This window comes from Alternaria metachromatica (assembly GCF_023757995.1).
Source record: "Alternaria metachromatica strain BMP 0045 chromosome Unknown scaffold_27, whole genome shotgun sequence".
Classification (NCBI taxonomy): Eukaryota; Fungi; Ascomycota; class Dothideomycetes; order Pleosporales; family Pleosporaceae; genus Alternaria; species Alternaria metachromatica.
The window spans coordinates 243,378-256,507 of NW_026055518.1; the positions used below are offsets into that span (position 1 = coordinate 243,378).

The 13,130-nt window shown below is 52.2% G+C and overlaps 6 protein-coding genes across 6 annotated transcripts; 3 read left to right on the forward strand and 3 right to left on the reverse strand.

Annotated features, from left to right (window-relative positions):
* Positions 1 to 388: 388 nt before the first annotated feature.
* J4E83_008811 (uncharacterized protein) lies at positions 389 to 1,618 on the reverse strand (the record flags this gene model as incomplete). Its single annotated transcript, XM_049335704.1, has 1 exon — positions 389 to 1,618. One exon carries the CDS (start codon positions 1,616 to 1,618, stop codon positions 389 to 391), a length of 1,230 nt encoding a protein of 409 aa, XP_049185200.1.
* Positions 1,619 to 2,127: 509 nt separating this feature from the next.
* Positions 2,128 to 4,377, forward strand: J4E83_008812 (uncharacterized protein; the record flags this gene model as incomplete). The annotated part of the gene is made up of 1 exon (XM_049335705.1): positions 2,128 to 4,377. The coding sequence occupies one exon, from the start codon at positions 2,128 to 2,130 to the stop codon at positions 4,375 to 4,377; it is 2,250 nt and encodes a 749-aa protein (XP_049185201.1).
* Positions 4,378 to 4,776: 399 nt separating this feature from the next.
* On the reverse strand, positions 4,777 to 5,223 carry J4E83_008813 (uncharacterized protein; the record flags this gene model as incomplete). Its single annotated transcript, XM_049335706.1, has 2 exons — positions 4,777 to 4,843; positions 4,931 to 5,223. The coding sequence occupies 2 exons, from the start codon at positions 5,221 to 5,223 to the stop codon at positions 4,777 to 4,779; spliced, it is 360 nt and encodes a 119-aa protein (XP_049185202.1).
* Positions 5,224 to 6,279: 1,056 nt separating this feature from the next.
* On the reverse strand, positions 6,280 to 6,912 carry J4E83_008814 (uncharacterized protein; the record flags this gene model as incomplete). The annotated part of the gene is made up of 2 exons (XM_049335707.1): positions 6,280 to 6,378; positions 6,439 to 6,912. 2 exons carry the CDS (start codon positions 6,910 to 6,912, stop codon positions 6,280 to 6,282), a joined length of 573 nt encoding a protein of 190 aa, XP_049185203.1.
* Positions 6,913 to 8,864: 1,952 nt separating this feature from the next.
* Positions 8,865 to 9,761, forward strand: J4E83_008815 (uncharacterized protein; the record flags this gene model as incomplete). Its single annotated transcript, XM_049335708.1, has 1 exon — positions 8,865 to 9,761. The coding sequence occupies one exon, from the start codon at positions 8,865 to 8,867 to the stop codon at positions 9,759 to 9,761; it is 897 nt and encodes a 298-aa protein (XP_049185204.1).
* A 949-nt stretch (positions 9,762 to 10,710) lies between these two features.
* J4E83_008816 (uncharacterized protein) lies at positions 10,711 to 13,089 on the forward strand (the record flags this gene model as incomplete). Its single annotated transcript, XM_049335709.1, has 3 exons — positions 10,711 to 10,714; positions 10,825 to 11,513; positions 12,109 to 13,089. The coding sequence occupies 3 exons, from the start codon at positions 10,711 to 10,713 to the stop codon at positions 13,087 to 13,089; spliced, it is 1,674 nt and encodes a 557-aa protein (XP_049185205.1).
* Between the last annotated feature and the right edge of the window lie 41 nt (positions 13,090 to 13,130).

The following is a 13,130-nucleotide window of genomic DNA, read 5'->3' on the forward strand; positions in this document are numbered from 1 at the left end:
ACGTTCTTCGTTCATCTTGGATGTCGACGCGATCGCTATACTGGAAGTGGCGGGCGAGTTGAAGTAGAAGCAGGTTTCCCGATTGATGTACACAATTACGGTCTTGCTGGTGTGCTGGTGTAGATTTTTATATTCAATACCTCACATGGAAGCTCACAGTGAAGAAGCAACTGGGCCATTCGCGACTCGGAAGCAGACACACAATCATTGAGTTCACGAAGTCTGCATCACCATCCGGGCCGGCAACGCAAGCATTCACATTCACTTCATCATCCGCAACACGGTTTATTCCAAGAAGGAACAGCAGGGGCCTAGATTACGAAGGAAGCGCACTGTCCTGAATCTACTCTCTACTGCACACGATAAGGTTCTACTAGATCACCTCGGCCTACTTGCGACCGAATGCATGTCGGAGCCAACGGCGAACTTTTCCCCACTTCTTGGTCTTTCCATCATGTTTGCTCACTTCTCGGGCCCAAATCGGCTTTACGTTGGTGTTGTTGACGACATTCTCTTCTCTCGGGCTTGGCATGGGCTCCGCTCGAGTTATCGTGCGCCGGGTGTTCATGTGCTGCGAGGATGTTGGTAAATGAATTCGAGCAGTTTGAGAGGTCGTGCTACTCACTTGCAATGGCGATGGGTTGTATAGCATCAGAGGTTGGGGAGTTGGCGGTCGTGAAGCCGCTGCTTTGGAGACAAGTTGAACGTTGGTGGCCTCTTCGGCGTCGCGATTTACTGTCATCGAGACAGCCTGCGGTACGACCTGGGTTTCCTCCGCGTCAGCACGTTCGACGTTTCCCCATACTGGTACAGACTTCAGGTTGTCGCTGAACCTCCACCAGTCCTTCTTGTGGCGCGGTGACGTGGAATCGTCACTGAAACGCCAGCCAAGGGCTTGTGGAACGCCGCTGCTTCGGTGCCGCAGCATTCGAGGCCGGCCAGCTCTATCACATGGCTGTTCGCCGTCTATAACGACGATTCTATCTTCATTCCGCTCCGCGCCTTCGCCAGATTCCGAATCTTCATCACCGGACGAATCCCCCAAAAGGGTGTACAGTTGTCTGTCACCGAGTGCTGGGAGGCTCGATCGCATCACTGTCAACCATTCAATCCGCAGTTCGTCATACGTACAGCAGAGTCTTCGAAGCTTCGTGCTGGAGTTACCAAACGAATAGCGTTGATGCTCGCGGCCGAACACGATGCCCTCATTTCGGAGAACTCTTTTTAGAGTACGTAGGTCACACCATAGTTGCCTGTCTGCACCTCCATGGTCGGGAGGCTCATAGTTATCGATGAAAAAACTGTTCCATTGCTCTTCGTACATGGGACCGAGACGTAGCATGGTCTGGAACTCCGTGGACGCGTATGGGTTGCCGTAAGTGAGAAGCTCTCCATTGTCGGAGAAAGTAGCACCCATCTGTTGCAACCGACCACGCAGATGTAGAATCTCCGCGAGTTCATCCAGTATCGTTTTACGCTGGGTTGTAGGGCAAGTCTCGTTTGCTAGCTCGCAGATCTCTTGGGCGCCGTATACACTCAAAAGATGCTCCATCCCCGTCTCGGTGGTCTTTGCTGGACTACCCGTGAGCAGAGCCAAGGCATCTTCGTGGGCTTGCATTTTGGGTTGTAAGGTCGCAAATTGTGGTCGTTGGCTCCTGAAGGGTTGCATTGGAAAGATTGCTACAGTTGCGTTGCGAGGTGGTTTGGTGTGCAAGAATCGTTTGCAACAAAGGAGATTTGATTGGGGCCAAATGAGAGCCTAATCGCGCAACCCTTCAGCATGAGGTTGATTCACCAGACGACACCGCCGCGGAATGACCGCCGAGATGGTGTGCTTGCGGATTGATTTCACTCACCACTTGTATATACACCTGCGCAAGGCGCACAGACACCTGAGCACGTGTGACTCCCACGCTTATACGATATGACAGCAGCTACTCGTCCTTTTGACGCGGCTCACCCCTTCGCTGGCGGCGCCTATCTACCAGGACTACAGCGCCTTACGCATCTCATCAGATCTATTCCACCCACCTCGACTTCGCATATCGTGGGCCGGGTCTTGCTATTTGACATTATCGCGATTTAGGAATCGTCGGTCCATCTGACGACACCGCGTCACCGCCGAGAATGAAGGATGAGCCGGCTACCAGCTCACCTTCAAGCACTCCCACCAACACTAAGCTTATGACTATGTCTCCGCCCGACACACCGTTTGCCACCACCAAGAACCAAATGCGTGGGAAAGCTGGCCCCGTATCACACTCACCGATTCTGCGACATCGTGCCCGATCACTATCGAGCGGTCTTCCCCCCCGTGGTCTCGTCGCATCACGGGTCAATACCATCAACATGGTTAGCCCACTGACTGATGTAGTCGTTCCCGCACACAGTGACCGCGACACACTGCCATCTCAGGCAAAGCCCTCTTCACCGACGTCAACGCCTCAAAATCGCCCCGGTGCACGCTCGGCTCATAGCTCCCCGCTGAAGCGCAAATGCAAGATCGACGACTTCGCTCTTCCGCCGCCCCCGCCGACCGTGTCCGCAAACGAAGCTGATCAGGACGCTATACTAGCTGCATTGAACCTCGCCCCGTCTAGTAACAAAGGCATTGTCAAGAGCGAGGCCTCTACCGATGAACCCTTCACAGAATCAGAGGACTCAACAGCGGGTAGTACACCATTCCACCGTGGCCATCGACGAAACAAGACAAGCTTATCACAGGTAGTCTCACGAAGTGACCCGCTAAAGGGAGCTACATACGGTACGGAATCGTTTCGCGCGACAGCAGGACAGTATAGCCACTGGCCGACAGATCCACACCATACTTCCTCCCCAGACGACTACTCAGGTATGGACGTGTTCAGCTGCGACACGTCTTCTGAGGTGCGTACTACGAAACAAAAGTCGCTGTCAGGCTACAGCAGTACAACCTCCACTATGGAGTCAGGCAGGTTGGAAGAGCTCCACGATTGCACTCTATCACCGAGCACGACAGCGGACGAAACCAAAGAGAATGAGCGCACAAATTCCGTTCAATCATACACCCCTAGCTCCGCCGAATCTTCTCCGGGAGCTAGAGCAACATCCCCAGCGGCTGAGCCACATTTGCCGCTTCGTAGGGTCGAGAAGTTCAAGGACACCGAGAGCTTCAATGCTCACACAAGACCCTTCTCACAATATGAGTATGCACTCTCGCTCTCGGACATGGATACCGACGATGTTCGAGAACTCTACCCATTGGAAGCTTTTACCCAAGCAAGCGCTCAAGATGGCTGCGCCATCCATGACTGGGCGTCCCCATGGCCGTCGGAGCAGCCTGTGAAGAAACTCCTCCGCTTTGCTTCCCGACCAGACTTTGCACCCTCCATGCATTACGAATCAGAATCAGAAGACTATCCTTCACTGCAGAATCTCCTTGATTTAGACGAGCATGGTCCTGAGCCACGAAAGAGTCCGCTCAGGGCTGCCGATGTTCACCCTCAGGCACAGGATGATGGGCTTACGACCCTCGCACCAGTTTCCTATTACCCGGATGTTGGATCAGAGATGACTATCCTTCTTCCGCGGACGTACAATGCCGGTTCTGACGATGATATTGCGACTCTTCCCCCACGCACATACAATGCGAATGCTAATCATGAGCTTGCGTGTCTCCTCCCGTTGACGCACGATGCCAATTCTGTGAACGCACTGGAGAGCTCGTCGACAATTAAGCGGAAGCCGATACTGAGAAAGGCCAAAGACGGGTCGCTTCGATCTCCTGCACCGTCTCCCAGCTCTTCAAACTGGGTGGTGCATGACGGATACGATAGCGAGGAGGATGTCTGGACGAAACCCTGCAGCAGCGTTCCGATGAATACGGAAGCCTCAGACCTTCACCGCAGTAATAGCTTCGATGACCGCGACGCTGACATGGAGCCAATTCACATCGAGAAGAGGCACAAACGCAATGGCTTGAAGACCACACATGAGCGAACCGCGAACTCTGTCGGCAAGTTCATTGAGCCGTGCTCAAGTGCAAATCTTATCAAAGAACCCGCACCTTTTGGCTCTATCACCCGTCGTCCACTCCCGACCATCAGTCATGTTCTGAACCCTCCACTCCCAGCCAACACCGGTGTTCTGAACCTAGACTTCCAGTTCCCGACTCGAATATCGCGGCAGCAGCGCGGTGCCAGCATGCCCGTCTTTACTCCACCTTCTGCTGCAGGTCCTCAGGTGAGGAAACATGCGCGACGCAAATCTTTCGGGAAGTTGCTTGGTGCTTTCGGCAAGAAGGGCCAGGAGTCTGCGGCGGTAGAGGCGAAAGAGAAGCCAAAGAAGTCGCTCGGTCGGCGCATTAGTAGGAGGTTCTCGTCGATGTGGGGGAAGTAAACCTCAGAGGCTTGAATGCGCATCGTGGAAGAATCGACTTGGAAGTATGGAGGTGCGACTCTTTTGGCAGATTACATACCGCTTCTGTCACGGTTGCTCGACGACACATCGGTGGTGTTATCACTAAGCTATGCCAAGACGGCGGCCATGTGTACATGTAGCAGATGCAGCGTGTATGGTACACTATCAGAAGGGATACATTTGTATACGTGCACGGATTTGTTGTAATAAAATGTCTAATACAAATTTAACGAAAGACTGCGAAGAAAACAACAAAAACATAGCCATGACACGTGAGTGAACAGGAGCTCGTAACTCAGTTCCATCGCTGTTCAGCACGCTTCTCCCAGAATGAGTCCACCATACCTCCAACCCAACAAGCCGAGATGTCATTATAGCTTACTGGCAAATAATAACTCCATTATCAAGGTTCGTGTTACCGAACTCCGCATCAGCGCCACCGGGCCTATCATCGAATTAGCTCTTGCCCACATTCCAACATTGTTACTGCGACCTAATCTAAGAACTGGGATAGAGGCAAAAGCAAACTTACACAATAGTAGCAATCCTCCTCGTAGCCGCAGCATCGCTAAAGATGCTACAACTCCCACTCCCGCTCCCCACAATCAGTGCGCGGTTCGCGCGAATGGGTGACCCCAGATTACCGAAATTGGCGCGGATGGAGATGCGCATGCCGTTTGCGGGGATGTTGGCCTGGACAGCGGCGTCGGTGGCGTCGTTGGAGAGTTGCACGCGCAGGGTGCGGGTTTGGCGGGTGGAGATCTCGGTCGGGGCTGCGAGGGCGGAGGCCGCGAGAAGAGGGGCGAGGAGGAGGGTGAGTTGCATGTTTAGGGTGGTGGAACGGGTGTGGTAGAGTTGGTTGGTGAGTGTGGTGTGGTATAGAGGATATGGATGATGTAGAAGAGTGTGTTGAGGACACTGTAGGTGGGAAGGAGAGAACAACAAGTTATCATGTCGACTTTATATATTCTTTGCATACCGCTACCGTACATCCGTACACGGTGAGTTCTCGTTCCGTTCTTTTCTTAGACGTGCTATCCGGCTGTCTCTGCTCAGCCTACATGGATGCTAACACTTCCGCTACCATTCTTACTCATCGTTCCAAGCTGTCCATGCACCAACTGCATCACCCGCATTAATTCGCGCACCGCGCAATCCTACGTTTCCGTAAGAAACATCTGCTGTTGAGACTTGGTTAATAACTTAGTACTACAGAGCTGACAATAGACATGATGACAAGCATGTCAGTAAAGGCAAATTCGGAATTTGGATATTAATTTAGTTATCATCTGCACTATTCCGGGACGGAACGCGTTAGCTGTTGTGCTGATGTCAGACCGCAAGTGGCTGATGTGGGGTTCATAGGACTGGGCGCGTGAACATGAGCACTGGATCTTGGGGTGCGTATGGGATCCAGATCGTGTTGATGAGCGAAGTGATGAGCGAAGTGATGTGCTCAGCATGTAGTACCTGTGCTGCTCTGGGATGTGGCGCCGTACTGCAAGGGTGCGTTGCCAGGGTCTGCATAGCGATGCAGCGGCGGGGTGTATGCGGCCGTTGTGCGTGGCATGACCAAGGTGACCAACAAAGGATGTTGTACACTGTTTGCAGTATCAGGCCGCGTAACAGGTGCGAAATAGACTGCTTCCTTTGTCAGCGTTAGCCGAGCACAACTATTCTTGCACCAGTATATTGCTCTCGACAGCCCCAGTCTTGTTGTTCCATGCATGAAGACAACATCGAACGGATTGAAGCATGATGTGGAATTATTCTTTTGTATTGATACATCGTGGGCAGAGACTAGTTTGTCCACGTATACGGCCGTCGCAGTCTTAGCCAAGGTCGTCGCTATAGTCATGCTCGCGTCATGAAGTTATGCATCTACCTCCTGGGGAGAACATCCTTCGCGCCATCCTTCACCCGTTGTGCGGCATCGGCGACGGCGTCCCTGGTGAGGTGGAAATGCTGACCGAGACGGTCCTGCGAGAGCGTTAGTAATGTGTTGAAAGCAGCGGTTATAGCTTGAAGCTTTTAGCTTACCTGCTCAGCTCCCATGCCGCTACCGGCCATCAGCTTCGCCCTCTGCTGACCATCGTATCCAAGGCCAAAGTACTTTGCGTTCTTCTCTCCGTTGGCAGCCACGCTTCCCGCAGCTTGTATCGCCTTGGCGGCGTCGATGCTGTGCAGCGCAGGGCTGAAGTGTGCGTTGTATCGGTCTTGCTCGGCGCCATCGCCCTTGTACTTGGCCGCTGACTTCATGGCATTGTAGCCACGGTCGCCGATGCTCATGTGGTCGCCGTAGCGGTCCTGCTCGGCGCCCTCGCCCTTGGCCAGGGCAGCTTGTTGCAGCTTGTTGAGACCCTTGTCGACACCGCGGCGGATGGCATCTGTGGAAGCGCCGAAGTGCTCGCCAAAGCGATCTTGCTCAGCGGCGGAGCCGTGCTTTGTGGTGACATCGACGTTGACGGGGTGAGTCGCGAGGGTGGACTTCTCGTCGGAGCTGAACCAACCCATTGTGATTGATTTGAGGTTGTTTGTGGTGGGTGAAGAGGGGTGATAGTCAAGTTGAGAGGGTGGGAATTGAGTTTGCAATCGCTGTGTGATGGTGTCAAGTGGACGAAAAGATGTCGTGTTATGTTGCTGGGTTGCGGAGAATGATGACGTAGGGGCTAGCGAGCGCGCTAGAATCCTTGTCTTGTGCCTGATCGTCATGTGAAGACGTCGCCTCGGCCCACTAATCATCATTGCAATGTCAAGTTTGCCGTTCCTTCAAGCTCTTGTTTTGCTTTTGCCATGTCCGGCTCTCCGCGTTGTGCATTTCATCCAGAGGTCATTGTGCTATGCGCTTCTAGTGCCCCGACTTTGACGCATTGCACGGGAACAACATTTCAGCCAGCCCTTTACGCTTTGAGGAGTATGTACTTATGCGGAGCGGTTCAGACTGCATAAAAGCGACGTTTCTGCAGATTATGAGGGCTTCGAGGGGTGGCTGCCCCACTCGGAGCTATGCAAAGCCTGATTGGCTAGTCAATTCCGCGCACCACAGACGTTCGTTCGTCACACTTCCATCTACCTTACCTCTATCTACGTCGCTCGCAACGTTCCTATGCTATTCGCATGCGCAGTCGGTATTTGAATGTAATCTTAGTCACTCTATCGTTATTTCCAATTGCTGTCTTACCCTATACTTTTGTCACCCTTACCTGTAGCCATTTTGGACGCAGCAGTCTTGTCAAAAATCACTCGCTCTATTCCGTGTGCTTTGCGATCCACAGCGTCAACGGGCTTAATAGCTTACGTCGAAGGAAGAGCTGAGAGACACGATTGATAACTTCGCTGATCCTCCGCATCCATTGGAGAGCGGGAATCTACCAAACCCTTGCGCGCGGAATGCGCCAATACAAACACAAGACCAATGCCACTCCCTGGGCTTCTGATACCTTGCGACACGTGATGACAGACGTCTCCCTCGTAATCCTTCATTCACGATCTTTGACGAATACTGTGCAACTTGTCCAGTCGTGTTGGATGCCCTCGCTATTAGGTCCGTCTGTAGGGGGCAAAGAACCTGCAGTACAGAAAGAGAAAATCATCAGCAAAAGTTAATCTCTAGATACTACCACCCATGTAAGAGGACTTAGTGTACAGTACTACTACGCTGTATTGCAGTACTAATAACCTGCAGACACTCCTCTTCCTATCTTGCTTTGCAAACGCGCGCCCGCACCCAGCCGTGCGCATTACAACTTTTCACTTATCAAAAAGGATCAGCAAAAAGAACATCATATCCCTCCTCTCTCCAGCCTCGAACCATCAGCCTCAACCAGCAAAAAGATACCATGGAACCTTGTATTCTATCCAGGTACGAAACTTGCTTCTTTAATGGCAGTTTATCACGACTAGCTTTGATGTTTTTTCTGATTGGCTTCTTCTTCGATTCTTGTTCGTGGCCTTAAGCTTCCTCTGACTTCGGCGATAACCGGCTGGAGTGCTGAATGTTTTTTCTGTGTGCTAGCCGCCACCCTTTTGTTGGCAGGTAAAGGTGGTTTCGATGGTGGATTCGGGGATGGGGTGGTTCATAACTGCGGGGTATGTGGAGGTAGAGGTGAGAGCAGAGATTTTGGGAGCAGGTGAGAGAGACGCGTTGTTGCGGTCGCGTGGCGGCTCTTGTGAGGTGAGAGAGCGGAGGTGAGAGCGCGTTGAGAGACCACCACTCAGGCGATAGCGCGCCCGGATGAGAACGCGAAGACGAAGAGAAGGCCACGCCACGAAAGCGCTGCAAAGTCACCATCGGCTTTCGTTCGCCATGCCCACTCGATGTGGCACGTATGACGATCGGAAGCTGCCATTGCATCAAGACAACGCAGCGCCAACAGGTAACAAACGCGTCTCCAGCACAACAGGCCAGTATTTATAAGCTATCTCGCACGAAGAGACCGGTTCTATATCGGAAGAGCAGCGACAGAATGGATTTACAACGTGCCAGCGTCCCGACGCGCAACCAATATGACCGTGTACGACAAATACAGGTCGTGGGCAACTTCCACAAGGCAATCTGGCTGCTCAGGCATAAAACAACTGGCCAGCTTGCTGTGCGCAAAGAGTTCGATCCCAAAGATGTTGCATCGGGCTTTGCTGCCCGCGAGATAAGACATCTCATACGTCTATCCAACTGCTACAACATCTGCACCTACCGCGAGCATGAGCTGGACTTAGCAACGGGGAGTGGCGCACTTGTCATGGATGTGTACGCGTACGGCGATCTATGGGCGTTGCTCGAAAAGCATGTCAGCGAACGCAAACCGTTCCACGAAGGGTTCATCTGGCACGTCTTCAGGTCGCTGACCCGGGCTCTCCGGCACATGCAGCGTGGCGATCCTCCGGTTTTGAACGACACATACGACTGGATAATCCACCGAGACATCTATCCGCGCAACATCTTTCTCGGCCTTCCTGCTTCCCATGAACCCTCATGGCCGAAAGTGGTTCTCGGAGACTTTGGCTCGAGCATATCGCGCAATGACGACTGGCAAAGCATAGAGCTGCGACAACAACAGGACTTTAGTCCGCCGCCCTTCGAACCGCCGAACAACAAAAGAAGTGATGTATTTCAGGTAGGATTGGTTATCGTTGCGCTGTGTAGATTGACCACGATGCCGAGCCTTTACTTGCAGTCGTTTCAAAGTAGCCCAGCTGGGGCAACTTACACGCCTATGCTCAACGATATCTTGAAGAGATGTCTCGAGTTTTTACCTGTTAATCGCGTATCTGCGATGGAGCTACATCAGGTGCTAAATACCCGTTTGATTGGGGGTGGTAGTCTACATGAGTTGTTGCTCGGAGCGCCAATGTACCAGTCTTAAGTGATAGAGCCTGCTACACATAGATTGAACTGAACTGCGGAATTCGAATTGACATATTGACCCAAACATTGCGTTACACGTTATTATCTTAAGAGACACAAGGTGTCTGCTCCGATGTCACGAGAAAGCTCCGCGGGTGAGACATGGGACTAGTCCGAATATGGTCTAGCGTGGACCCCGGGGCCCTGGCTGCCGTCAACCTTCCGGAAGTCGCGTCTTCCCTTCCATCGCGTCTCCATCTGCGCGTCAATACACTTCATCCGTCCTGTTTTCGCCTGCCTCTCTGATCATGCCTCCGACGACCAGCAAGGCACCCTTAGCATGGCCTGCCCACACACCCTTGCCAGCTTCTGCGGATCCGGTAGCCATGTTTCCAATGCTCTCGCCATGCGATGTACCGGAATCTCACTTGTGCTGAAATGAGGGTAGTATCATTGTTTGCGTGAGTCGATGTTTGTTGTCTTCATTATGATCATGACCGCGATCAGCTGCTTAGCAATTCAACACATGACGAGAAGATGGAAGTATATCTAGCTAGGGAATGGCAGCCTTTTCTGGCTTCTCACATCATCTCAAGAAATCTTCTGCAATTCTCTGCTCATGGCTTCGTCATTCTGCGCTTATTGTCACGGACCAGCAACACAGATATGCGGCTGCAAACAACGCTACTACTGCAACCAGGATCACCAAAAGGCTGATTGGAAAAATCACATGCACACCTGCCACGACATCCGGCTTGAAGCCTTTCTGCCGCAAGTCGCCAACGTCATTCAGTCAGCCTCTCTTGCACTCCTGGAAGCTACAAACATGATGCTGATCACGAAAATTGAACTAGACAATCAGAAGATCGTCGCCTACAAGGGTGTTAACTTTAGTAACCACCCGTTTCCGAAGCTCACTGACAATGTGTTCCCTGATACAGCCACCAAACACGCGGTGCTGTGCTGCAATGCGTGATTTCTACCCCTAGCATACATGCATCCATTACTGAAAAAGCTCATCAAGAGTAAGTGGCCCGGCATATATCTGCGCGCGATTCAATGGTAGGCTAACATTTGACCAGCCAAACATGTTGACATCCACGAAGTCATGGTAAAGATCAAGACAGCATCACGGACCGTTCTTTTCCTCGCAGATGACGGTACAGACAGCGAGAATTGGCCTGAGCACAATATTTCACTGTTACGAATTACCGCCAATGGGAGCCAAAAGCAATGGTACATCAACCTATCCGGTGCTGAGCTCGGGCTCACGCAAGCATTCTTTACCGCTGCCGACTTCGAATCCAAGCACATGCAGGCGCTTTGTGCAGTCTTCGAGTTCGGTAAATGCAGAGAATACATCTGGACTTGCTCAACTATGCCAGGCTGGTTTGCGCACACAGAGCGCATCGGCTTCCAGGCCTCATCACGAATGGAAACAGCACTACTGACCTTCTTGCAGCAGCCTGGAAGTGACTTGAGCAATCTTCGTAAGAGGAGCATCGCAGGCTCGACGAGCTGGACACAACCGTTGGTTGAGGCTTTGTCTCAGGCTGTTCATGGGTACATCTCCAACTACAACGTCGGTGGACTCATGTCTCAGATCATCCATGAGCCCGCGAGTCTGACGCAAGAAATGACGAGGAGGCATTTTGATCACGCTAGCATTCTTGGCGATGCTATGACGGACGAGGAGAAAGCAAACCGCCCTAACCTAGCTTTGGATCTGGCGAGGTTCGAGCAACAACACAAGGGCCCTGCCGTGGATATGGTGATAGGGGAGTTTAAGTCTCTTTAGTTAGAGATGCTCACGGTGCATGGCCACGAGTGGCGAACAATTGATGCGAGTTGCAATTCATCTCTCAATCAGAATTATACGATAGCTGTCGTCCTTCACATATCCAATCTCGAATCGCTTCGCTTGGGGGTTGGTAGCCACGATATGGTCCCCTTCGCGTCAATCTAGAAAAATGCTGAACACCCTAGAGCCTACATCGACGTCGCGTCACCCACTTTGCATGTTTTAATCTTGGTGTAGTCTGCAGACACATCCAATCTATTCATCTAGGCTGCAAGCCAAAAGCGTCATAGCTCAACTCGTGAAATCGGAACAAATATTGCCCGGCTTCACTAATTACTTTGCTGCGCCCACAACTCCTTTGCGCTGTTTACGACAACAAAGAAAACTATGGCTCCAGAAGTACAAGCAGCGTGCGCCGTCTGTGGCGAGCCGGCTCACAGCAAATGCGGCGCCTGCAGTTCAGATGTCTCATCGCGCCAATACTGCGGAAAGGCCTGCCAGGTGAGATATCCCATGTACGACCCGCGTGTGAGATATACACTGACTTCGTACATCATCGATGTAGGTGAAAGATTGGCCCACTCACAAGAAGGCTTGTAAGGACGCTCAGAACGCTCATCTGGAGAAGAAGCTCGCGCGTGTAGCCGAGATCATTCAGCAAGCCTACTACGACTTCCGCGAGAACACCTGGGACACGTCTATCATCAAGATCGAAGATCGAGACGACGCCTTGGTAATATACGACAGCGACGCACTCAAGAAGAAAAGGTATTTCATCAATTTCCCGCACCACCTGATGGCCAATGATCGCACCAAGAAGGCAGTGCTTTGTGCTTTGGTGTGTAATGAGCCGATGGCCTGGATGCACGATATCCTCACTGGTCTTCTTCAAGGTAATACCTACCCAAAATTAATTCTGTACCATTTCGCTCACCCAAAGTCCACAGGTCTGAACGTCAAGATCGAAGAAGTCTCCGTGAGCCTGGGCACTATACCCCGAAAGATCACCGTTCACTATGATCGCGGTGGCGGTGACACCAACTGGCCCAACTACTACCATGAAGTCATCCGCATTACATCGAGCAAGACCAAGAAAGAATGGATTATCGATATCAGCGGCGCGCAGTACGGGATCTGTCAAGCCTTCTCGGACTGGGACAAATATGCAAACAAGTACTTCGCAGAGGTGCAGACGGTGCAGCCTGTTGGCACGAACAAAGCCCGGTTGAAGGAACTTGCAAAGATTCCCGGCAATCCATACCTGAGTTACGGTCTGGTGGGATTGGTAGCAGACCATCTCAACGAAGCGGTGCACAAGTGGCGAGTGGATAGCGGCCTGTCACTAGCGGGCCTTATCGACCTGGACGACGAGAAGTATGCGCAAGCCAGCTCGGAGCTACAACAGATCATGGATGTCGCAGTTCGCACCCACGTCCGGACTCAAGAGTACAAAGCGGAGTTCAAGGCTGCCCAGTCCTACGAGCGAAGGTTCCCTGGTCGAAGCACTGCTATCTGCACGAGCGTCACTCGGTCTTTCTACGCATGAGCTACCACCACTATGACTGGTTGATGCGCCAAGTTTGTGGC